Consider the following 25,035-nt stretch of genomic DNA (forward strand, 5'->3'; position numbering starts at 1 on the left):
ATAAGAGAGACATTCTATTCTTCACTCAAAATTCTAACACAAACCAAATTTCCGGTTATTTTGTTGGTAAAAGAATTCCCATTTTTTCAAACTCAAACCATTAGTATGTATGGCTCAATAATTTTACCACTAACACCAAATTTAAAGATTGTCGAGCCTTACCCTTTAACCATCTTGCTTTTTTATCTGTTCGGTAACTTTAAAAACACCGTTGTGCGTTGAAAAACAAAAAATTTACCGAACACAAGTTTACTGTCCACCACCACCACCACCACCACAATATTATTATTATTATCAAAGAAAAAACCCTAAATCATATAAAAGCCTCTTACCAGTCCTTTTTATTTCCTTCTTTTCCTCTTTCCAGAGAGAGTTGGAGAATGGTACAACCAGATTCGAATTCTCGCACCCAACTTTCTCTGAAACTATAAATTAGAAATTTAGGGTTCAAATTTGGGGTATCGATATTATCTTCTTCTTCGTTTCAATATCTCAAACGATTTATCGACAAAAAGGTAGAATTTCTTATCCAGTTTTTACGAATTTCTCCATCAATTCATTCAAATCATGATTTTTTCTAAACCTCAGTTTTTTTGTGCAAATTTGTTGAAAGATAGAGCTGATTCTGTAGTTTATAATCTATATATATATATATAAATTTCGAACTGTAATCACCTAGTTTTGCTTAAACTTTCTGAAACCCTAACTCGATTGCCTTTTCTCCGGGTTAAAATTAGTGAAGAATTTCATCAATACTATCAATTGGTTCAATTATATTATATGAGTTGAGATTGTGTGGTTTGTTGATAATCTGTGTGGAGTTTTAGTAATTGCTTTGTAATACATTGAATTTCATTCTGCTGAATTGGTTTTGTTCGAAGCAGGTCACATATGTTGGAATACAATTAGCCTGCAGCTGAAACGAAATAAGTTTGATACTGTGAGGGGGCACACAACACTATCCTCAATATTTGTTATCTTCTAAATTAGTTAGGGAAGAGATTCCGTTAAAGGGAGAAGAAGAAAAAGGATAGCTTGTGGGCGCACACTACGCGTGCTTGCCACACCGCTAGTATCTGTAAGCTAACTTTACAGGTATTGAATTCTACTCATTCTTTTTTCTATCTGCCTCGTGACATATAGCATTATTTGGCTCATAACTTTCAGAATTGTAAAAACAGTACACTAGAAGACTTTCTTAAACTTGTTATCTCCACTGAACTCATATGAAACCGCTTCGTAAGCTCCTGGTATAGTTGGAGATCAGATTCTTAATTTCAGCATATGCTGGTGATATTTGTTTGTTTCTTTTGAGAGTATCTCTGTTCCACATTGAAGGGTATTGTTTCAAACATAAGGTCTCTTCTAGTGAAACTTTTTGCTCGTGATAATCATGAATGAGCGTAATGATTATTGAACAAACAATTCTTAAACTTTTGTTGAGTTTCCTTTTCTCTCCATCTTTCATAGTATATTGTGGGTGAGGGCCAATTTTTTCCATGAGTGTTTTGTTCTTTCTCTATTATATATTAGGCTGGGGATATGCATGTCTATGGATGGGCTGAATTTCCACTCTTCTCCCTTAGGATGCTGTTGCTAACACTGAGAGATTGAAATTTTGAAAATTTTGGGAGGTCAATTCAGTTTTTCCTTTCTGAACAATTTAACTTCAGATGCAGAGTTATGGTACCATGTTTAATTATGAAAGTATTTGCACCGTTTCAATAAACTATTCAATTTTTCAGGTATGTCAACTACTGAGGCTTCTTCGTTAGGACCTCGATATGCAGCCGAGGATCCGAGTCTTCCAAAACCATGGAAAGGATTGATTGATGGAAGTACTGAACTTTTGTATTATTGGAATCCTGAGACAAATATTACTCAGTATGAGAGGCCAGCTTCTGTGGGCGTGGCTCCTCCATTATCTTCTAGTCAACCTCCATCTGTTTCTGTACCACAAATTTCTGCTGTACCCATGACCCAGACAGTGCAGTCTAGTGGCATGATGGTTCAGCAAGTTCATCAAGTGGCGTATACACAGCAACAACAAGGACAACAAGTATCGAATGACCTGCAACCACAGACTCACTATATGTCGCAGCAACAAGGAATGCCAATAGCACAGCAAGGTCCACAATTGGGTCAAGCTCAAGGAATGCAACACGATGCACAGATGATGCAACAACAGATAAGGCAGCAAATGGCACATCAGCCAGTGCATAACGTGCCACAACAACAAGCATCACAGCAACCTGCACAGCATCAAACACAGCAAGCGCCTCAACACCAATTTCTGAATCAACAGCCACAGCAGATGATGTATCAGCAAAGTCTCTATGGGCAACAACATCCACAGTCGCAGCCCCAGCACACTGCAAATCAGCAAGGACAGCAATATCCGCCTCCACAGCGGCAGCAATTTCCTCCTCAACAAGGGCAGCAGTTTTCGTCTCAACAAGTGCAGCAGTTTTCGTCTCAACAAGGGCAGCATTCAGGGTATCCTGTGAGGGAGCAAGCTGAGTTTCAACACCAACAAGGAAATCAAATTGGTTTTTCTGGGTCTCAATCACAGCAGGGTGGCTCATCCCTTCACAACCCTCAGGCTGAAAGCCACTCTATTCATACTCCAAATATGAGTTATCATGCGATAAACCAGCATCAATTTAGTGGCTCTTCTCTTAATGTACCACAAAGTAATTCTTCCCGGGCTCAAGCTCAGCAAACTGGAGCAGATTCAGTGCATTGGCAACAAATGGGTGGACCCATGGTTCATAATCAGATGGGGCAACCAAATTTGCAACCAAGTGGGAATCCTATTGGGATGAAGATGGGTTATGGAGAAGATCCACGTGGAAGAGATGGAAATGGGTCATCTTTTAATGCTGACAAGGAGGGTTCCATGATGGTTTCTCAACAGCCAAAGATTGCTTCAATCCCTATGACCAGGAATCAACAGGTAGTGGTTTATCATTTTTTTCTTTGTGCTAGTCTGCTACCTCATTGTTTACTTGGACAATAGTTGTTTAGGATTACAGGAAAAGGCAAACATAACGTTGTCATAACTTTGTTGATTTGTTTATCCTCCTTATGTATGCGACCAACAAGACAAGGGTTCATCAGTAGCATCTGCTTACTGGAAATGATTGTCAACTTGTTGCGTTAATCATAAATGTTAGAGGAATCCATCATCTGTTACTAATAGATGTTGTAGGCTCTTATCCTCCGAAATAAGTTACTGACCATGAAAATGACAAGCTACTATACATATTTCACTTTTTTCATTGTGGGGAAGGAATTGATAACTAACTAATGGATGCATTCTAGGATTTTCCGCTAAAGATATCTAACTAACGTTGTTGGCTTTTATTTTCACCAGGATCCGAGGATTTCTCAAAATGTTGCACCCATTCGTGCTGGTGGATCGAATAATGGAGTTGGCCCGGTGGTCTCTCACATGTATAACCATGCTGGTGGTGGTAATGCATTTCCTAATAATACACCTACACGACCACCTCCAAACATGCTTGGCATGACAGATGCCACAAATCTTTCACCAGTAGACGCATACCTACGACAACATGAAGTTACTGCATCGGTCTGTTAGCCACTTAATCTATTTTATTTGTTTAATTTACCCGGAAATTTTAACTTTTTCATGCGACAGTTGTGGATGGATTCAAGTGTCAGGGTTTTGCATAGTAGAATTTATCTAATTTCATGTTTTATGCTGCTATACTTGCCTGTTTGAATCATAGTTAGTTACGAGCTCTGCTGAAAATGGCCATGTACAGGCATTGCCTGGAGAAACTATGGATACATATATGATTCTGAGTCAGGGACCTTTCTTCTAGTCAAATGCCTATTGAACGTAGAGAAGAGCATCCAATGGATTTTCGAGAACTTATGACACAATGAAGACTTATTCAGTAGAAACTAATGTCTAATCCGTGATATATTGCACACTGCACGTTCTTAATAAACAGTTTTTCATAAATTAACAGTGTTTGTTTATTATGTTGCTGAAAGGGACACCTAAGGTTTAATTTGCTGAAAATATCACAATCTTAGTGTCACTCATGAATATTCTAGTTGACCTATCAACCCTAGGAACACAATTGGTTCTTGCTGATATATTTTCTTGGAGGTCCATGATTTCTTTGTCTATCTCGATCATTATTTGTAGTTTTTTTTTCCTGATCATTTCATCCATGCCTTCCTACTTAGAGTGGTTATGATTTATCGTCACTTTCTCATCGTTTCCTTGGCACTGTAGCTCAGATTGGTATTCATCAGTTGTTACACTTCTAGTGTTATTGTCTGTTCTGTATCTTTTTAATCTTTACTTTTGCATTATTACTCTTACTAGTGTGATATCTAGAAACCTTCCCTTGTTATTATGTGAAATCCTGCTTGGTTGACTCTATTTAATTGCAATTTGATATTATCCAATGGTTTATAACTTTGATTAATTACTTAGGGTGACAATGTTCCTGCTCCCTTCATGAGCTTTGAAGCCACTGGTTTCCCTCCGGAGATACTTAGAGAGGTAAGTTTTACTTCAGCTGTGAACTTTTGATAAACATTCTTGACTTTTAAGGCACTTTACTAGATTGCATTTGTAAGTAAGGTATACTCTTTCTGTTCAAACAGTATTTTCTCTTCCTCTTGGGTTATGTTTTTTTTCCTTCTTTTTGCATTATAAAGTTTAAACTCATCTATTGTCGCTTGTCGCAGGTGCGATATTTGCTCCAGAAGAGGAGCATATGTCGTACGCTGCACTGCTATATGGACCCAATACAAGGCAATTGCTTTGTCTTTTAGGACAGCAGAATGTATGTTCAGTTCCTTTCTTTTCGACAATTTTTGAGAGGGTGGTTGGCCTTCGTCCAATTAGTCTGAAATCCCCCGCTTTTGCTGCCTCGAGTTGCTTCAGTAAGCAACCGTTGACACATGCAATTATTTTTGTAATTATTAGCTTTTTTGCAATCCTTAATAATGTTGATGTGTAGAAGTTATATCTAGTAAGTTGTTAAGTTACAACATTGGTGGGCATCTAGTGTTACAGGATATACTCATGTGTCTCTTTTTTCTTTTCTTTTGTTCTTTTTCCGATCCCCTTCTCCATTGCAGATACATCTTGCTGGTTTCTCTTCTCCAACTCCAATACAAGCTCAGACTTGGCCAATTGCAATGCAAAGTAGGGATATAGTAGCTATTGCTAAAACAGGTTCTGGTAAAACCTTGGGGTATCTAATGCCTGCCTTTATGCATCTGAGGAGGTGCCGAAATGGTACCCAAAATGGCCCAACAGTGTTGGTTCTTGCCCCGACTCGTGAGCTTGCCACACAGATACAAGATGAAGCTGTCAAGTTTGGACGATCTTCCAGGGTTAAATGCACAGTGAGTGATTTTGATCCTTGCACTAGTGTGATTTTTATTTTTTAGTACTATGGGAATGCTGAATATTGTTATATGCTCTACGTTCCTGTTCAGTGTTTATATGGTGGAGCTCCAAAGGGTCCCCAGCTTAGGGACTTAGAGCACGGGGTTGACATTGTTGTTGCAACTCCTGGTCGACTAAATGATATCCTTGAAATGAAAAAGATTGACTTCCGCCAAATCTCTCTGCTTGTGCTTGATGAGGCAGATCGAATGCTTGATATGGGTTTTGAACCTCAAATCCGCAAGATTGTGAATGAGATACCTCCACGCCGACAGACTCTTATGTACACAGCAACCTGGCCTAAGGAGGTCAAAAGAATAGCAGGGGATCTTCTTGTGAATCCTGTTCAGGTGAACATTGGCAATGTTGACGAGCTAGCCGCAAACAAAGCTATCACACAGGTGACCTATATGGACTCTTTACAATACTTACATAAGCTAAGCCAATCAATCTGCACTATCCTGAGTTCAGAATATCACTTCATACTACTTTTTGGTTTCCACTTGTCAAGTTTTGAAATCTTATGTCGATGATTAGAAATCTCATCTAGCAGTAAAAGTTATAACTAATACTGCACAAAGTTTCATGGTTCATCGTGGACTTCTCTATTAATTTGTTAAGGGTTCCATTATATGTCTCATCGGATATTACAAAGTTTCTCTTTTCATTTCGATTTCAATTAGCTTACATGTGTTTTCTCGTGTCTCTAAAAATATCATTTTATTTGTAATTTGCAGTACGTTGAGGTAGTCCCACAAATGAACAAGCAAAGGCGATTGGAGCAGATTCTACGATCCCAAGAACGTGGTTCCAGGGTCATTATCTTCTGTGCAACCAAGAGGACGTGTGACCAACTTGCACGCAGTATTGGCCGTAGCTTTGGTGCTGCTGCAATTCATGGAGATAAATCTCAGGGGGAAAGAGATTATGTGCTGAACCAGTTTAGGAGCGGAAAATCCCCGATTTTAGTTGCCACTGATGTTGCTGCTCGGGGACTTGACATTAAAGATATTAGGTTACTTCTTATTCTATGTATTAGATTTTGGTTGCTTTATCTATCTTGTTTACTAGGTGCCAATACACTTAGGTTTTCAATGGTCTTTAGCTTCTAAAAGAATAACAATTTGGTATTCCCCAGGGTGGTGGTTAACTATGACTTTCCCACGGGAATTGAGGATTATGTTCACCGTATTGGAAGAACAGGCAGAGCTGGTGCAACTGGTTTAGCATATACCTTCTTCTGCGATCAAGATCGTAAGTATGCAGCTGATCTTGTGAAATTGTTGGAGGGGGCCAACCAACAAGTGCCACCAGAAGTGCGCAACATGGCCGGTGGTGGATCTAGTTTTGGCAATGCACGCCCGGGGATGAATCGTTGGGATTCTGGTGGTGGTGGTGGAGGTGGTGGACGGTTCGACTCTGGAGGTCGTGGTGGCATGAGAGATGGTGGTTTTGGTGACCGAGGTGGTGGCATGAGAGATGGTGGCTTTAATGGTTGTGGTGGCATGAGAGATGGTGGTTTTGGTAGCCATGGTGGTGGAAGAAACGACTTCTTTGGCGGGCGTGGAAACCGCGGTGGTCGGGGATTCTCTGGTCCCGGCGGTGGACGAAATGACCGTGGACATGATCGATATGACAATATGGATGGGCGAGGGCGCTTTAACAACAGGAGGGGAATTTCAGATGGTAGGAGTAGGGGAAGAAGTTACAGTAGGAGTCCTGATAGAGTTCGCACATGGGATTATAGCAGCAGGCGAAAAAGTCAAAGCAGGAGCAGAAGCAGAAGCAGGAGCAGGAGCAGGAGCAGGAGCAGGAGCAGGAGCAGGAGCAGAGGTAGAAATAGAAGTAGAAGTAGTAGAAGTAGAAGCAGAAGCAGAAGCAGAAGCCGCAGCTGGAGTCGTAGCCGTAGTAGGAGTCGTAGCCGAAGTCGCAACCGTAACCCTGATAGAGTTGAGAAGTCAAATGGAGAAAACACCAAACGAGATAATGAAGCTCCTGCACTGGAAGAACCCATGTCCCCAGGCACACAAGGGGAACCACTGTGTGTGCCAGTAACAGAAGCAATTGAGCCCATGGCTGCTGATATTCTTCCTACTGCTGAGAGTGATAATGTTGATCCCACGGCTGCTGGTCTTCTTCCTATTGCTGAGAACAGTGATAATGTCGAAAACATGGCTGCTGATCTTCATCTTATTGACGAAAGTGACAATTTTGATCCCACAGCTGCTGTGGGTAATAATGTTGAACCCATTGCTGCTGATCTTCTTCCTGTTGCTGAGAGTGATGATATCTCGAGCTAAAATCAACCAACCCTATTGGACTTCATCCAAGGAAGTCCCTGCAATTGCTCTCAACTTCTCATGGGGTTATCATTATTTCCTATACATCTGTTTCTTTCACATATAAACTCATATCTTGAAATTTTGTTATTCAGACATTTTTAATATCCAGTGAACTTTTAAACTGCTCAACATACTTGATTGCTTCATCTAATTAGTATTACCAGAATTACAAAAGTAAAATCCTCTATATAAAATATAAATCTTATATTTTCGGTTTTTCAGGAGTTTGGCCTACAGAATACAACTCCCAAATTTCAAAGTGATACTTCCCTTTCTAGGAAAGCTGAAAAAGGTTTTTTCAGGAGTGAACACTTCACCGGAAAAGGATACCGATACACCGTGAGGAAAAAAAATGGTCTGAAAACTCTTATAACAAGGGCTTTTTAGTATATAAGCAGCAGGACGGACCACTTTCGTAAACCCTAACTCCTTATCTTCTTCTTCATCACCAATATGTTCTGTTTTCTTCGCCGTACTCTGTTTCAATCAAGAAACTGTAATGGCTTCAGATCCGTTTCCTCGACCGCCACCGCCGCCACCTCCACCTCCTTGGTAATTACTTTCTTAATGAATTCATGTGGATTATCAGAAGAAGAAGCAATCTCCGCATCAAAAAAGGTAAATTTCAATACCACTACAAAACCAAATTCAGTCATAAAATTACTAAAACAATACGGATTCACTCAGCCCCACATTACAAAACTCATAAATAAACGCCCCACCTTCCTCCAATCCGATCCTGAGAAAACATTGAGACCCAAATTCGATTTCTTCAAATCTAGAGGATTCTCTGGATTTGACATTGCCAAATTAACTTCTACTGACCCGTCACTTCTTATAGCTAGTTTAGAAGATAAATTAATCCCATTCTTTGATATACTCAAAGGAATTGTTCACACTGATCAGAATGTGATTACAACGCTGAGACGAAGAGCTTGGTTTTTCGGAAACTATGTTTTAATGGAGAATATGTTGGTTAACATTGAGGTTTTGAAAGAAGAAGGTGTGCCTGAATGCAATGTGTCTAAATTTCTGATTTCACGGCCGAGGGTGCTGACAATGGAGACTGGGAAATTTAGAGAAGTTGTTGAAGAGCTTAAATCTATGGGGTTCGATACATCGAAGACTGCGTTTCTTGTAGCGATTCATGCGATTTTTGCGATGAGTAAATCCACCTGGGAGATGAAAGTTGGTGTTTATAAGACATGGGGTTGGTCTGAAGATGAGATTTTGACAGCGTTTAGGAAATGTCCTTATTGTATGATGGCTTCTGAGAAGAAGATTAATGGGGTTATGAGTTTTTTGGTGAATGAAATGGGGTATATTGCACAGGCTATTGTACATTGTCCTGAACTGTTTACTTATAATTTGGAGAAGAGGATTGCTCCGAGGTGTTTGGTTATTCGGATTCTGCGATCCAAGGGTTTGCTTAAGCAAGAGTATAACATAAATACGATAGCCACGAAGTCTGACAAGGTGTTTTTGGAATTGTTTGTGAGTAAGTTTGAGAAAGAGGCTCCTGAATTGTTGAATGTGTATCATGGTCAGTCGAATTACATTGAAAAGTAACAATTGGGGGCATAGTAGTCTCTGTGGTGGTTGATTTTGCTCCCTGAAACTGAGAAAATGTAAGGCGAGCTGAAGTTTTGATCTAGGGAATTGGAGTTTTTGAGGCTGTTCTGTAAAACAAAGGTGCACAGTACTGTCTTTTGAACTCTTGCTAAATCTTGTTGTAGCGTCTCTCATTCGATACATGATAATATATTAATATCTCACTTTCGTATACTTGTTATAAACTTGCTTCTTTGGCTTCTAATTACACTCAGATGTTGTATTCTTTGTCAGTTTCTCTATGTGGCATATGCTAGCGATAGTTTGTTTGATAGTATCCCTGTTTGATAGTTTGTTGCATAATGCAGACCCTGATCTTAAGACAGTTCTATTATGCATAAATGTCATTCCCTCTCTATTTCCCCATATTGTTCCATTTTAGGAAATCTACCGAAGTGGTTTAAAATAATTCTTAGTCTCCATATTTGGTATTGCTTTCTAAATTCAGATGATTTCCATTTCCTAATCCTAGCTAGTATATTTTTTCTTTCTTAATTTACTTGTTAGTCATGAAGTGTTATTACTCTCGAGTCTATCTGTATATAAGGAATTGATAGCCAAGGTTTGTCCTCACCTATGTTGTAAAAGGCGCCTAGGCGCTAGACGAGGGGCCTGGCGCCTCGCCTAATACAACATAGGTGCTAACACAAACAACTTTGCTGATTTTCAGTACAAGTCGTCCAACCATGATGTTTGTACAAGTGATTCTCTTATTACTTCTTCTTGCTCCATTACTAGTTGTTGTTGAATCCTCATCTCTGAATGATACTTCGGTCATCAACATAACAGTAGGTTCAGCAAACCCTAGTTTGGTATATGGTTTGTTAGATCTCCATGACTTCTTCTTCCCCCAATTGTAGTGATAGATATGTAGTTGGTATATGGTTTGTTAAATCTCCCTTAGAAACCGTAGTTTGGACAGCAAACCACAAAGATCTTCATTTACATAAACCGTCTTCAATTCATTTCACTGACGACGGAAAGTTGGTTTTGCGGGTAATGCAGATAATAAACACAAACCCTTAATATCCGATGTACATGAACCAGTGTCATATGCAATGATGCATGATAATGGTAATTTTGTTTTATATTGTTTGGAATCTCTAATTGTTTGGCAGAGTTTCGATTATCCTACTGATACTATCCTCAGCGGTCAGAAGTTAGGACCTGGAGTTCAGCTTAGCTCTGGTCGTAACATACTATATGTTCAAGAGACTGATGGTTTAGTTGCAACAGATAACAGAGACAAGATAAGAGTAATATCAGATGCGCTGGATGAGGGTTCATTCAGTATGCCACTAATCCTGAGTTTATACATGACTGACGATTTAATCTTGTTAGTTTTGATGATGTAGTACTTAAATATCTCTACCGAAACAAGAATCAGCCACCAAGGCAACAACAAGGTGAGGAGGGAGTATTGTGAAAGAGGAGGATGTTCATATATATTGAGCTACACTGGATCCAGAAGGACAGTTTAATTTGTACAAGGAAAGAATTTATGGAAATATTAGTACTGATCATGATGAAAAATCTTGTATTTTAGTACGACAATGGCTGCCAATTCATATATGCTTTTGTACAGTTCTTTGTTGTGGGGAGCATAGCATATTCCTGTTAGGTGTAATTTTCTCTTTTACTTTTCTATCAACTTAAAATTTCATACAAAAGTTTAAGCTATAGTTTTAGAACTTGTTTTAGCCTGGGTTGTGCCTACGTAAGGCTTCATGTCAGGTTCCGACCACCACGACACCGTACTTGTCCGCAATTCTTTTTCGCCCCTTCCTGCATACCCTGACCTCGGCGGAGTTCTAAGCTGCATCAGATAAGCTCCATCTCGACGTATAGACCACTGACAATTACCACCGCAAAACCAAGGCAATTTCATAAATAATTTGCAAAATGTTTATTCACAGATTATCTTTAACCCCGTGGACGGTATGATTATCTTTCACCACCGCAAAACCAAGGCAGCTTTTGAAATGTAGGTGTAGATAATCCACAGGGCTAGGTGGCAAGATCCTAAGTTATGATACACCAACGAAAAAAGAGCGGCGAAGCACAGGATGGAACCGAACGGCGCAAAGAGCGAGGTATCACGTGGGTCGGACGTGATGGCCCAACAGTTGTCGGATGTGACGTGACCTTTATCTCCTGACAGGTCGGGCAAACGATCAGAAAGCACTCGGTCAGACGAAGGAAGATGGTCAAACAAAGGAAGAAGAAGAAAGAAGGGCGACATCGTGTTAACCAGACGATCAAGACTCGGCCTCGGGTGAAGAACTATCAAAAACCAAGATTCTATCGGTCAAACCAGAAAGTCGGGCGAGCAGTGCAGGTCCGATAGGGAACAACTAAAATTGATGTAATGTGACCAACATTGTAATTTTGTTGTATGTTGACCTTGGCCTAAAAATACAAGGGCTGGTCGAGAGAGAGAGGCAGGTGGAGAGAGAGAAAAAGAAGGCATCATACTCGAGTTTTTGAGCTTCATCATTTGAAGGGAGAGAACAACTAGTAATCAAAGAAAAGAAACAATAACATTCATCCTTTCACCGCGTGGACGTAGGTAATCATACCGAACCACGTATATCCTTGTATCTATGTTTGCTTGTGTATCTTTACTTCGTGTTAAACCATCTTCTACTTCCTTGGATGTAGTGTGTGGTTTTATGCCACTGCAAGATGTTATTATATCAAAGGATCTCACGTCTCCATGCACTTGGGAAAATGACAACAATTACTCTTAAAAGCAAAAAAAAAAAACTAACAACAAAACAAAGAAAACTAAAAAAACCAAACCCAAGATGATACCAAACCAGCACAAAAGCTAGCTAGATCTATGGAAGTCGAGAGTTCGAACTTCATAAAAACTAATTCGCAATCTCTCTAATTAATCTATGGATGACTAAAACGGAAGTGAGATCTTGTCCCACCTAGGGCTCCTTCGGCCGCAACACCATATCACCACCACAACAGAAACACCAATTAACAACATTACTGACACTGCAGATGCTCACTCTGAAAACATAGTTGACCCCATATGCATTTTTACAGGCATCTATACAGCCATAATCAGGCAACGCAGTAGACGTTGTTATACCACCAGCCTGGGCCGGCACATCCCTTATAATCAGGGGCCTTCCCGATACCAAGATTTGTTCTCCCGGCGCCAGAACATGGGAAGGCATAGGAGTCCGCATTGACCAAACGTACACCTCCTCTGTAAACAAATCAAAAGAGAGTTATACGTATAACACAAGAAATTAATCAAAAGAAAAAGGGTGAAAAACTTACTGATCAGAAAGGAAAGCCAACAAAAAAAGAGCAAGAAGAAATGAAATGATTGATCAAAACACTTGTGAAGAAATTTAAGAGAAATGTTTGGTTTCACTTTAAAAATGCATGTCTCAGTTTATAGACATGAAGATCCAGAATGAACATGCATCTGAATCAAGAAAATGGATTAGTTAGATTGATTAATGCGACTCCGATTATTATTTAGTTTTTAGCATCTGCTAAGGTACTATTAATCGGATCTTGAAAGCAACCATTTGACTTCAATATGTGGTGTACGTATACGTAAGAATATAAAATAATTATGATGATTCACTCCTATTATGTTTTATATTAACGATAGGTCTGAGGATCATATTTTTGATTGTGTGATATATATATATTTCTCAATGCACGCGACTTCAGAGAGGCATGCATATCTTATGTGGACGTTCTCATGTGCAAAGCCAAAATGATTTATATTACAGTGTTGATCATAAAAATTGAATATGAAAAAGTTGAGGAAAAAATGTGTGACGGACAAATTCAGGCACAATTCTGATCACTATAAAGACTGTCGTCGTCCAACATTTTCATATTAATGGTTTGTTTTATTTCGTCATTAAGACTAACTTAATATACTAGCTAGCAAGTTACAAAAAAACTTTATGATGATTTCGTGGATCTTGGAATCAAGCTGCATCAATGCCACTCCCCTCTTCTCTGCCACTCCCTTCTATCCTTGCGATACAGATAAGCTCCATCTCGACGAATAGACCATTGGCAATTACCACCGCAGAAGCCGTTAAATCTGTTCCCTATTAACCCATTTGCATAGTACACTTCAAACTTTCCGTCGTACCAACGATAATTCCAGTTATCATACCAACGCATATCACAAACAAAAATTGTAAAACCAGGTATTACACGAAATTTCCAGTGCCATTCCTCACCTTGATGCAGAATACGCTGACCTAAATCGTCATTATCGGAAAAGCAATGGTACTCCAACGCAGCTTCATAACCTTCGATATCATTCTGTACGTGTACGACGACGGGACCAAACCGAATCGACGAACATTTGGAAACTAGAACTGACAACAATAGCAACAACAAGAAATTTATACTGCAATGGTTTCTGGCACCCATTTTTGAATCTGAATGAGCATGTTGGTGCCTTATGTACGTATATATATATATATATACAACGAATAATGGCTAATTGCAAAAAGCATATTCTCTGAAGAATCAGTATAATATACGGCTAACAAATTTCTAGAAATTATGACCGTATATACGCATAAAGTAAATTGCTGGTTTTAGCAAATATATTGTATGGTGTGAAATACATTCACAGACCCATCAAAAATTTATGGGGTTTTGTCCTTCACAGGTTTTCTTTTCTTTAAAAAACTGGAGATTTACCCGTATTAGAGTTTTAGATCAATGTTTACGCATGTTTTTCTATTTTTTTTTTATCTAGTATGTCACTGACTAAAGGATTGCGGTGCTAACAAGTGCATGAATGGATAAGAAACACAAAGAGCATGCGCATCTAAACCATCGAGATTTTTTGCATCAATTTATGTGCATTCCTACAATAGCAAACTTGACGCTATAAACATGCATGTTTATTGTGCACTCAGCTAAACTTAATTATATATTGGGCTATTTAATATTTGGTACCAGGTTGGTGCATGGATAAACTTTGCTTGAAAGATGTAGGTGTAGATAATCCACAGGGCTAGGTGGCAAGATTCTAAGCTGTGATACACCAAAGAACAAAGAGCGGCGAAGCACAAGATAGAACCAGACGGCGCAAGGTGCGAGGTATCACGTGGGTCGGATGTGACGTGATCCTTATCCTCTGACAGGTCGGGCGAACAATCAGAAAACACTCGGTCAGACGAAGGGAGATGGTCAAACAAAGGAACGAGAAGAAGAGAAGGGCGACATCGTGTTAACATGACGATTAAGACTCGGCATCGGGTGAAGAATTATCGGTCAAGCCAGAAAGTCGCCCGAGCAGTGAAGGTCCGATAGGGAACATTTAAATTGATGTAATGTGACCAACATTGTAATTCTGTTGTATGTAGACCTTGGCCTATAAATATAAGGGCAGGTCGAGAGAGAGAGAGAGGAAGGTTGAGAGAGAGAGAAAAACAAGGCATCATATTTGAGTTGTGAGATTTGAGAAGTAGACCTTGGCCTATAATTCTGTTGTATGTAGACCTTGGATAAAAAAACTTAACCTAATAATCACTACTAAACTCTTCTTTCTTTCTGCCCTAGTTTGAGTTTAAGTTAACAAATTCTGTTGCGTACATACCCCAAAATGAGATTAATTAGGTCAAGATACTGAACGGTCAAGGACTATGCGACGAGCATCGGATTGGAGATGAACCCTGTGCAAGGGAGAGGTCGTGCCGCGCCTCCTAGAGGAGGCATCAACACTTGCAAGGAATCATGGCCGGAGGCTATACGAGAACGCCATTTGGGACAACCAATGGAATGGGTTTCGGTCTTGGCGAGAGAGTAAGGGAACAAGTGTACAGGTGGCGATAGTATACTTGGATATGTTGTAAAAGGCGCACGAGTAGAAAACAAAAACGTCATAAGCGCAGAAATGTGTACAAAATTCGTGGTTTTTAACTTTTCCCTGGGCGCCTATGTTTATCCTGAGAAAGGCAGGGCGTATTTTGGGCAGTGCTGTGTACTGACTACTGAGTTTTGGGATTTTTCCATCAATTTAGAAATTTATTCTTGTAATCACCGCAGAGACTTGCAAAGACAGTTCAAACTAGAGGAGTATAGACAAATTTCTAATAGAACCAGTTAAATACACGTTAAGCAGGCGAAGATCGAGAAGATACGATTACCACTTTAGAAACAGATATATTAGAGATAATAATAACTTTTCGTTAAACATGAGCTTATGTTTTTCTTCCATTTTCCCCCCCACAAAATACCGAGGCGTTGGTTACGAACTGACTATACCTAAATATAAGAATATCAATCAAATTATGAAAACCCTTGCACCCCCTTCAGCTCCTCCTTCCTAATCTTTACATAACACTTGGCATTTCCTTTGTGCCCAAAACATGAAAACCCTTGCACCCCCCCTGTTTCAAATAGAACAAGTGAACAACAGTCCGACAAAGCAGGTACGTAAACAGCAATATGTCTGCCTGAGATTTGGCATAGGAATGGAGGTCAATTTTTCCATACCTTTAAGAGGACTCATTCTTCGAAGCTGAAGCGAGAAGGGGTTGAACCAGATCCACCTGCTGAAGGACCACTGAATCCACCTGATGAAGGACCTGGATTACTGCCACCAAATCCAGAATTACCGCCAAAACCGGAGCCAGAACTGTTACCACCTGAACCTGATCCACCAAAACGTCCACCAAACCCACCAGATGATCCACTGCCAAACCCACCAGATGAAGGACCACCGAATCCACTCGATGAAGGACCACCATATCCACCCGAAGGACCTGAATTACTGTTACCGAATCCAGAACCCGATCCACCAAAGCCACCAGATGATCTACTGCCAAACCCACCAGATGAACCATTGCCAAACCCACCAGATGATCCACTGCCAAACCCACCAGATGATCTGCCAAACCCACCTTGTGATGCACCGCCATACCCACCTTGCGATGCACCGCCATACCCCCCTTGCGACCCACCACCATACCCACCTCGTGATCCACCGCCATAACCACTAGATGATCCACCACCATACCCACCTCGTGATCCACTGCCAAACCCACCACCATACCCACCTCGTGATCCGCCACCACCTGATCCATATTGACCACCACCCATGCCTCCAAACATGTCCTCACCTCCACCCGTAGCAGCAATCTTAGGGAGCTGAAGATGGAAAAAAAAAAGAACATTGAGGTGGCTAATCTATTGAATGGAACCATATAAGAAAGCAATAACAAAGTTGCATACAAAATTTGAACTTCCACTCAGTCTTATGTCTAAAGTGACAGTTAGTAACCTCTATGAACTTGCATCCCACATCTCTCGCAATACCCTGCACTTGTCTGATCTGCTGTCCAGAATGGACTAGAATTGCAGTACCTTTCTTTCCAGCGCGTCCTGTTCGACCAGATCTATGAACGAATATCTCTGAGGTCATTGGTAGCTCATAATGTATAACCTGACAAGAATAAAATGATTCAGATGCGTAACCAAAAAGAATATACAATATCTACAGAATATATCTGCCTCAAGTAATATATGGTACTTCTACGAAATTATGAAGATGTATCCAAGGGAAATGATGACAGTTTTAAGAATATCTTTAAGTCCCAAAATCAGTATGATGAGACTGGGTACCAGTTAGAAACAAATGCATGGGTGTGCATCAAAGTAACCAGTAAAGTTGCAACATCAAAGCTCTGGAAATAAAGCAAGATCAAGACAAATCTACAATCCAGGACCTCATCCAAACTTTTGGAGGAATACAGGTTAATATTTATTTTGGAAGAAAATTCAAAATAGACACAAGAATTCAGCAGAAGTCCCTAGCGTAATGAAGATAGAACAATAGATACAAGAAATCATGAACACATTACTCATCAAATGGGCAATGGAGAAGGAAGTGATATAACAAAAAAGACAATGGCCTTGGTAATAAATACTTACGAGATCAACGTTAGGAACATCAAGTCCACGAGCAGCAACATCGGTAGCAACTAACACATTGAATGCCCCATCTCGGAAGCCTAATAGTGTCCTTTCCCTTTGATTTTGTGCAATATCTCCATGCAGTGCCTCACACTTAAACTTTTGTCCCATAGAGTAAGCCAGTCGATCAGCATCTCTTTTTGTTTGTGTGAAAACTATAGTTTTCCCTCCTTTTGCATGTTCCTAACAACCACAAGGAAGTTAAAATAATAAAGACAGAGATAGCTCAAAAAGACGAGAAACGAAGCATTTGAAAACCCATTCCGTGATGATATCACTGGAGAGCACACAATAAAATGAAAAGAATACATCAAACTAATTGAAGGTTCTTAGTCTTACTGTAATTAGAGAACCAATGACTGATGCCTTTCCGTACATCTCTGCTTCAATTGAGTACAACGTAATACCATCAGCTAGTTTTTGATCTGAATCTCCAACCTACAGAGCACGGTAAACTTGAATAATATAGATATGATTCGGGTAGGTATAGGAAAGTAAATTTGGGAGTTGATTCACCACTCACCAGATCAACTACTGAAGGATTTTGAAGGTACTTTTGGGTAAGCTTTCTAATCCATGGTGGCATTGTGGCTGAGAACATCATACTCTGACGCTTTGTTGGTAGCTTCTGCAATATTGTTTCAACAGCTTCGTCGAAACCCACAGCAAGCATCTGATCGGCCTCATCAAGAACAACAAACTGAACTTCAGACAAGTTTAGCGCCCCTCTGTTACACAGATCAATAATACGTCCAGGAGTACCAACAACGACATCAACTCCATAATCAAGCTCACGTGTCTGCTGGTGTGCAGGCACACCACCATAAACACATAGGGTATGAAGCTTGGGTGCCGATTCATGAAATTCCTTCTCAACTTGACGAGCAAGTTCTCTGGTTGGAGCCAAAACTAGAGCCAGTGGATTTCTTCCTAACCTGTACATCCAAAAACACGATAGAAGTTTATCCACAGCAACGATCCAACCATCCACTGCAACGATCCAACCATAAAACAAGATAAAAACACAACATACCCATGTGCCTCGTTAAATTTTATGATTTTATCCATGATGGGAATCCCAAATGCAAGGGTCTTCCCTGTACCAGTTCTTGCTCTGCCTATCATATCACGCCCCGACATCGCAGGCTCCAATACAGCTTTCTTCACAAACACAAAATCATCACATTATACATCAAAATTGCAAACAAAAACTACTAGTCGAAAAATGACCATAGGAAACAAACTTATGAATACTGAATTGAACTCATGTAACATACAATCAGTCAATCTCATTACCAATAATAAGTCTCATTGAAAAGCATTTCTAGAAAATAAAGATGAAACCCTTACCTGAATAGGAAACAGTTTGGTGATTCCTTTGTTAGCCAAAGCCATAACAATATCATTATGAATCCCAAGTTTAGAAATTTCAAGACCTTCATCACTAACAACTCCAACACCACTTTGATCAGTGAAATCAGCAGCAACAGCAGCAGCATACGGAGCTGATTTTAAACAAGTAGATGATGCTCTAATTTCTAAAGGGGTAGTTGAAAAATGAAATTGACGAACCCCCAGAAACCCATTTCCTCCATATCTCTCAGAAACCTTAGAAAAATCTCTCCTTTTCTCGTTGTTAACAGTGGGTTTTGATGGAGATGGGAATATATGGAGTGATTCAATTGAAACCATCAAAGCAGTGAGTGTTTGCTTTGACGCAATTGAAGAAGAACATGATTTCCTTAAGAGGTGGTTCATGTTTGGAAGAACCCTAGATATGAAGAAGACGAAGAAAGAGGCTAGATCTTTTTGTTAAACCTCGAATCAATCGAGGGTTTTTGAAGAGGAGGAGGACTTAAGTGTAATTCATGGGTTTTTAGGGACTTTTTGCTTTAGGGCTTGTTTGGATATTAAGGATGGAACCGACCTTTTCAATTGTTGATCCAGCTAGACAGAGTGAACCACAAGTTCAGCCACCACCACCGGAATGTTACTGATCCACAGGACTGAACTACAGGTTTAGCCGTCTCCGGGGAGCAGTGCTACAAAGCTTAAAAGGGTGTTTTAGGATTTTAGCAACCTGATGTCCAAATGCTCCTGCTTATTTTGCTTCTTTTGCTTCAGATATTATAGAAACATATGTCAATCTCAAAAACAAAAACAATTTACTTTTTGAAAAAATGATTTATTTATTTTTTCGTTTTCTAAAAATCATTTCGGAATTGTGTTCCCAGATTAGCTTCTGATTTGTTTACTTCTAATCAGAAATGTAGAGATCTAATCCATTTTTTTTTTGGAGTGATCACTTTCAGGATTCTCATGCTTTTATTATAGGTAACAAACCTTGTACTGTCAAACATGGTGTTAGTCAATGGAACAAATTTTACTTTGATAACATTCAAAATAATCTTACTGCTCTCTCTTACTCATAAACTTGATAATATCATGAACACTCCTAACATTAGATTGGACGATCCTAATATTTTGAATACCAAATTGGAAATTCAGAAAATGTTTGATTATGAAGAAGAAATGTCGAAAATAAAGGGTAGAGAAAACACAATTTTTCTAGGAGATAGAAGCAATCACTGTTTTCATCAGAATGTTATTATTAGACAAAGGCGTAACCAGATTAATGGGTTGTATGACTGCAATAATGTGTGGATAGAGGTAGGAATAATATTGAAAATTCCTTGAATATTCATTTTGAAAATTTACTTACCACATCTTCTCATGTTATTATAATTGGGAGCTTGTCAGTAGTGATGTAATCAAAACTGTTGAGGCCTTTTTTGAGTAGTGGGCACATGCTTACTCAACTGAACCAAACTTTTATCCCTGACACAGAAGGTGTCGCATCCTACCACTCCAGAAGACTATAGACCTATATGTCTTTGTAATATTTCCTTTAAAATTATATCTGAAGTCTTAGATAATTGGTTGAAACCTCTTTTAAACAAGCTTATCTCCCCATATCAGTTGGTTTTTGTTATGAATCAGCTAATCTCAGACAACATCGTTGTTTCTCATGAGATAATACATGCCATGAGGAAAAAAAAGAAATCTAAAACTGATTATCTTGGCCTAAAAGTTGATATTCCAAAACTTTTGACCGCCTGGAGTAAGATTTTTTGATTGGTATCCTAAAAAAATGGGATTCTCTGATGCTTGGTGTAACCTAATACACCAATGCATTAGCACTAGTTATAGAGGCATGAGGCATGGAGATCCTTTATCTCCCTACCTCTTTATTTTGTGTATGGAGTCCTTTTTAGGACTCTTACCAATGCTGAAAGTCAGGGGTTAATCTCAAGGTTTAAGATAAATAAACATTAACCGGCTATAACGCATTTGCTCTTTGCGGATGATTGTTTGATCTTCACCAAGGCCACTACCACTCAAAGATCAAACCTTCTAATAAATTTTGAGGACTATGGTAACACCTCGGGTCAAATGATTAATTTTTTCAAATCTAGAATTTTTTGCACACCCCGCGTCAGTAACAGTTTCGTTAAGTCCATATTTGACATTATTAAGGTGAAGAAAGTTAGACTAGATGATAAATACCTTGGAGGCCCCCTAATTCACTAATAAATCGAAAATTGCTTTGTTTGATAATTTGTTAGATAAGATGGGTGGTCGTCTAAAAGGTTGGAAAGGGAAATCTTTTACTCTGGATGATAGGGAAATCTTAGCTAAATCTGTTCTTGAAACCTTACCTGCTTATAACATGTATACTTTTGTTCTTCCTAAGAAAATTACTAAGAGAAATACGGGCATAATTGGAGATTTCGGTAAATCCGGTGAACCTGGTGAATCTAAGAGCGTCTATATGAAAAAATGGACTAATTTCATTGTTAGTAAAGTAAAAGGGGGAAATAGGTTAAAAGATCTTCTTTACCAAGGACACTACCACTCAAAGCTCAAACCTTTTAAAAATTCCTGAGGATTATGGTAACACCTTCGGTCAAATGATTAATTTTTTCAAATCTGGATTTTTTTCACACCCCACATCAGTAACAGTTTCTGCAAGTCCATAATTGACATTCTTAACATGAAGAAAGTTAGACTACATGATAAATACCTTATAGGTTCCCTAATTCACTAATAAATCGAAAACTGCTTGCTTTGATAATTTGTTAGATAAGATGGGTGGTCGTTTAAAAGGTTGGAAAGGGAAATCTATTACTCTAGCCGGTAAGGAAATCTTAGCTAAATTTGTTCTTGAAACCCTACCTGTTTATAAGACAGTCAGGGGTATAATTAAAATTTTATGGTGGGATATCGGGCGAACCTAGTGAATCTAAGGGTGTCTATATGAAAAAATGGACTAATCTTGTTGTTAGTAAAGAAAAAAGGGTAAATGGGGTAAAAGATCTTAATAAAATGAATCTTGCTCTGATTGCTAAGAATGCTTGGAGGTTGTTTCACTAACCTAAATCGGTTTATATTAAGACTATGAAAAGTAGATATTTTCTTCATAACAACTCTTTCCATGCTAGTTTTAATGATGGTGCCTCTTGGACTTGGAAGGGGATTTCACACTGGTCTGATGTTAGTTAAAGAGTATAGCATTTGGGAAATAGGTAGAGGCAATAGTGTTTATATTCATAAAGATAACTGAATATCTGATATGGCCGTCCGTCCGTCATCTGACCTTAAATCTGGTTACTATGGAAACCATACTTTAGTTGAACACTTAATCTCTGAAAATGGTTGGGATGTGCATGATTTACAACAAATGTTTGACTAGTACATTATAGAGAAAATCTTAACGATCACCCCGGGTAGGAATAAAGATGATATCCTTAGATGGATTGACGAGCCTCAAGGAAACTTCACCAGTAAATCTCTATATGATTTTCTTAACAACAAACATTAACAAACAGATAGTCTGGCGGTGAAAATCTGGGATTCAGATGTATTGCCGAAAATCCAGTTCTTTATCTGGAAAGATAAGAACAATATTGTGCCTTAAAGTGGTTCTTTGCATGTTCATATTGATCATATTGACCCACTCTGTTATATGCGCAGGAATGGTATTGAGATTTGAGACAGAGGAACATTCCCTTATGCATTGTTCCTTTACTAAAGTTGTTAGGTCATTTTGTTTTTTAAATCTGGAAAATGCTATTTAAAAAATGTTATTCGCGACTGTCTTTTTTAATGACAAATGCTCTAGCTGGTTCCTATCCTCCCATCCTCAAACCCCTTTTGACCCTTAGAAAGTTGTATGCACCAAAATATGCTGGTTCATATGGAAATCCGGATATAAAGTGATCTTTCAAAAGACTAACCCTTGTCCTATAAGGACATGTAAACTCATTATGGACAATCCGGAATTGATCTTGGCCCTACAGGTTAGAAGCATAACTAGAATACCAGTTACCACACCTCCCCCAAACCTCCTGAAATCATCCTAAACATCTCCTTTACTTGTATGACTTACTGTAATCATGTAACTGGCCTAACATGGTTTGGTATTTCGATTACAGGGCCAAACAGAGAAACCATTGACAAGATAACAAGGAGATCCAAGGTCCATGCAAAAGAAAAAGGAGACCGCCTAGCTGTCCGCGATGCTCTGGAGTGGGCTAGCCAACTAAACTACAAAACTTTCTATCTATAAGGAAACATAGCCGATCGTGTGCGCATTAGGGTCATATGCGAACTTAATCACACGACCTTTTTATGGTCAATTTTTTTCCCCTCCGACAACTTTGAATAACAATGAGAAAAATGAGACTGTGTCAAGATTGCACCAATATCTAGGATCATATATATACCTACCAAACTATACAACCAAATTAAATTTCAAACCTAATTAAGGATTAAGGTGAAATTGACTTGAATTAGACAACAAGTTAGAAACATCACAAATGACTAAATCCTTAAATATTTCTGATTAAATCAAAGAGAACATTCAGCACGTAAAAAATTAAAATTCCATTAGTAGTAATACATTTTCATAAGAAAGATAAAAATAAGATTATCTTGAACCCTTGAAAGAGGAGGGAGGAGGGTGTTGATTGTTAGCTTACATAGCTGAATAAGAGTGATTGATTAGTTTTATCGGTCAATCTGTTATCCGAACAGAAGATTAAGAGTGGGGTTGGGTTCGTTAGGGTTCTGTTGGAGAAAAATTTGGGGATATTTAAGAAATATTTCCACCAACAAATGGACTGAATAGAGGAAGAAATAAGAATAAAAAGAACGGTTTTTTGGGGACCAGCCTTTTTTTGGGGGGACCATTGTTTTATTTTGGGTAAGACATTAAAAATAAATCTAGGTCACCCCTTATCTCAATATTTATATTAATACCAAAATTATCCTTCTGATTATTTTTTTATAATGATTAGTTAATGTGATTAATCATTGATTAAGGTTAAATTTATAAATGATTGTATTTAAAAGAAATAGAATTATTGAGTGACCAAAGTAATAGAAGAAGAAGAAGAAGAAATGGAGAAAAAAATTATTTTGAGATGGGTGTATATGGAGAAAAAACATTCTCTCGGTACCGAAATATGCTTGTTACTTAGTGAATGTTGTTATAAATGGCCTAAAATATCGTCAAAATCAAAATTGTAACAAAAAATTTCAACCAAGTCAACAAAGTTCGGTTATATTATACGAAGAACATGTAACCGAACTTTCTGCAAATGTAGTTCGGTTAATAAATCCAAAATCAAAGGCAACCGAACCAAAGTTTTAATGGAGTTTTTGTTTCTACAAATGTAGTTCGGTTGAGACATTTTTTCGCGACGTAACCGAACTTTTTTGCGATGTAACCGAACTTAAAGTTCGGTTGGGACATTTGTTTGTGACGAAACAAAACTTTTTTTTTGTTTTTATCGACGCAATTGAATTTTTTGCGACGTAACTGGACTTTTTTGCGACATAACCGAACTCAAAGTTCGGTTGGGATATTTTTGCGACGAAACCGAACTTTTTGTGACGTAACCGAACTTTTTGCGACGAAACCGAACTTTTCTATGAAAAAAGAAAAACCTCCATTAAAGTTGAGTTTGGTTAGTTCGACAAAGTTTTTCACATAATTCCTAACCGAACTTCTCTCTACAACTTCCATTTTCAACTCATTTTGGTGATTACTTCTCATTTTTTTCAACCAAAAACGATATATATATATATATATATACATATTTTGATGATATATATACATAGAGAGAGAGAGGTGGTGGTGGTTGTTGGTGGTGGTAGTCGGAGATGGTAGGGGATGATCGGTAGTGGTGGCGGCGGCGATGGGAGGAGGTGGTGGTTATTTATATATATACTAGGTATCTGATGAGTGCTAAATAGTGCATATTTATATATATTTTTGTTGGCATTTTAACTCATCTTTTATGCGTTAATTCTACATTTTATCCCATATTCTGTATTTTCATTGTTTTCAAGAATAAATATTTTTATTAATTAATTTTGCATTTGTAGGTAATAAATAAAGTTCGGATGAGTCGTGGAGCGAAAAGAGCAGAAAAGTAGTGAAAAGCCGGGAGAAATTACGCAAGGAAGCCGCGAAGAATGGTGCGCACAACCTCATTTTCTACACACAAAAGCGCCTCCGTTCTCAGCCATCAGATCAGTTCTCGGGAGCATCCGACGGTCGCTCCTTCATAGAGCATCAAAATCGGAAGT

General features: G+C 38.7%; 4 protein-coding genes across 4 annotated transcripts; 2 read left to right on the forward strand and 2 right to left on the reverse strand.

The window, feature by feature from the left end:
* Nucleotides 1–313: 313 nt before the first annotated feature.
* LOC113312840 (DEAD-box ATP-dependent RNA helicase 46-like) lies at nucleotides 314–7,914 on the forward strand. The gene is made up of 9 exons (XM_026561577.1): nucleotides 314–515; nucleotides 885–1,095; nucleotides 1,746–2,956; nucleotides 3,377–3,595; nucleotides 4,478–4,546; nucleotides 5,131–5,400; nucleotides 5,494–5,844; nucleotides 6,181–6,458; nucleotides 6,582–7,914. Exons 3-9 carry the CDS (start codon nucleotides 1,748–1,750, stop codon nucleotides 7,741–7,743), a joined length of 3,558 nt encoding a protein of 1,185 aa, XP_026417362.1. The 5' UTR covers nucleotides 314–515; nucleotides 885–1,095; nucleotides 1,746–1,747; the 3' UTR covers nucleotides 7,744–7,914.
* A 438-nt stretch (nucleotides 7,915–8,352) lies between these two features.
* Nucleotides 8,353–10,822, forward strand: LOC113358569. The gene is made up of 4 exons (XM_026602169.1): nucleotides 8,353–9,328; nucleotides 10,301–10,392; nucleotides 10,515–10,686; nucleotides 10,752–10,822. Exons 1-4 carry the CDS (start codon nucleotides 8,353–8,355, stop codon nucleotides 10,820–10,822), a joined length of 1,311 nt encoding a protein of 436 aa, XP_026457954.1.
* Nucleotides 10,823–11,826: 1,004 nt separating this feature from the next.
* On the reverse strand, nucleotides 11,827–13,862 carry LOC113335622. Its single transcript, XM_026581649.1, has 2 exons — nucleotides 13,626–13,862; nucleotides 11,827–12,619 (listed from the first exon to the last, which is right to left on the reverse strand). The coding sequence occupies exons 1-2, from the start codon at nucleotides 13,819–13,821 to the stop codon at nucleotides 12,333–12,335; spliced, it is 483 nt and encodes a 160-aa protein (XP_026437434.1). The 5' UTR covers nucleotides 13,822–13,862; the 3' UTR covers nucleotides 11,827–12,332.
* Nucleotides 13,863–15,495: 1,633 nt separating this feature from the next.
* Nucleotides 15,496–19,449, reverse strand: LOC113312846 (DEAD-box ATP-dependent RNA helicase 53, mitochondrial-like). Its single transcript, XM_026561583.1, has 8 exons — nucleotides 18,730–19,449; nucleotides 18,413–18,540; nucleotides 17,903–18,314; nucleotides 17,719–17,817; nucleotides 17,338–17,562; nucleotides 16,688–16,849; nucleotides 15,901–16,554; nucleotides 15,496–15,794 (listed from the first exon to the last, which is right to left on the reverse strand). Exons 1-7 carry the CDS (start codon nucleotides 19,135–19,137, stop codon nucleotides 15,913–15,915), a joined length of 2,076 nt encoding a protein of 691 aa, XP_026417368.1. The 5' UTR covers nucleotides 19,138–19,449; the 3' UTR covers nucleotides 15,496–15,794; nucleotides 15,901–15,912.
* Nucleotides 19,450–25,035: the final 5,586 nt, after the last annotated feature.

The sequence above is a fragment of the Papaver somniferum genome, chromosome 1, assembly GCF_003573695.1.
Source record: "Papaver somniferum cultivar HN1 chromosome 1, ASM357369v1, whole genome shotgun sequence".
Lineage (NCBI taxonomy): Eukaryota > Viridiplantae > Streptophyta > Magnoliopsida > Ranunculales > Papaveraceae > Papaver > Papaver somniferum.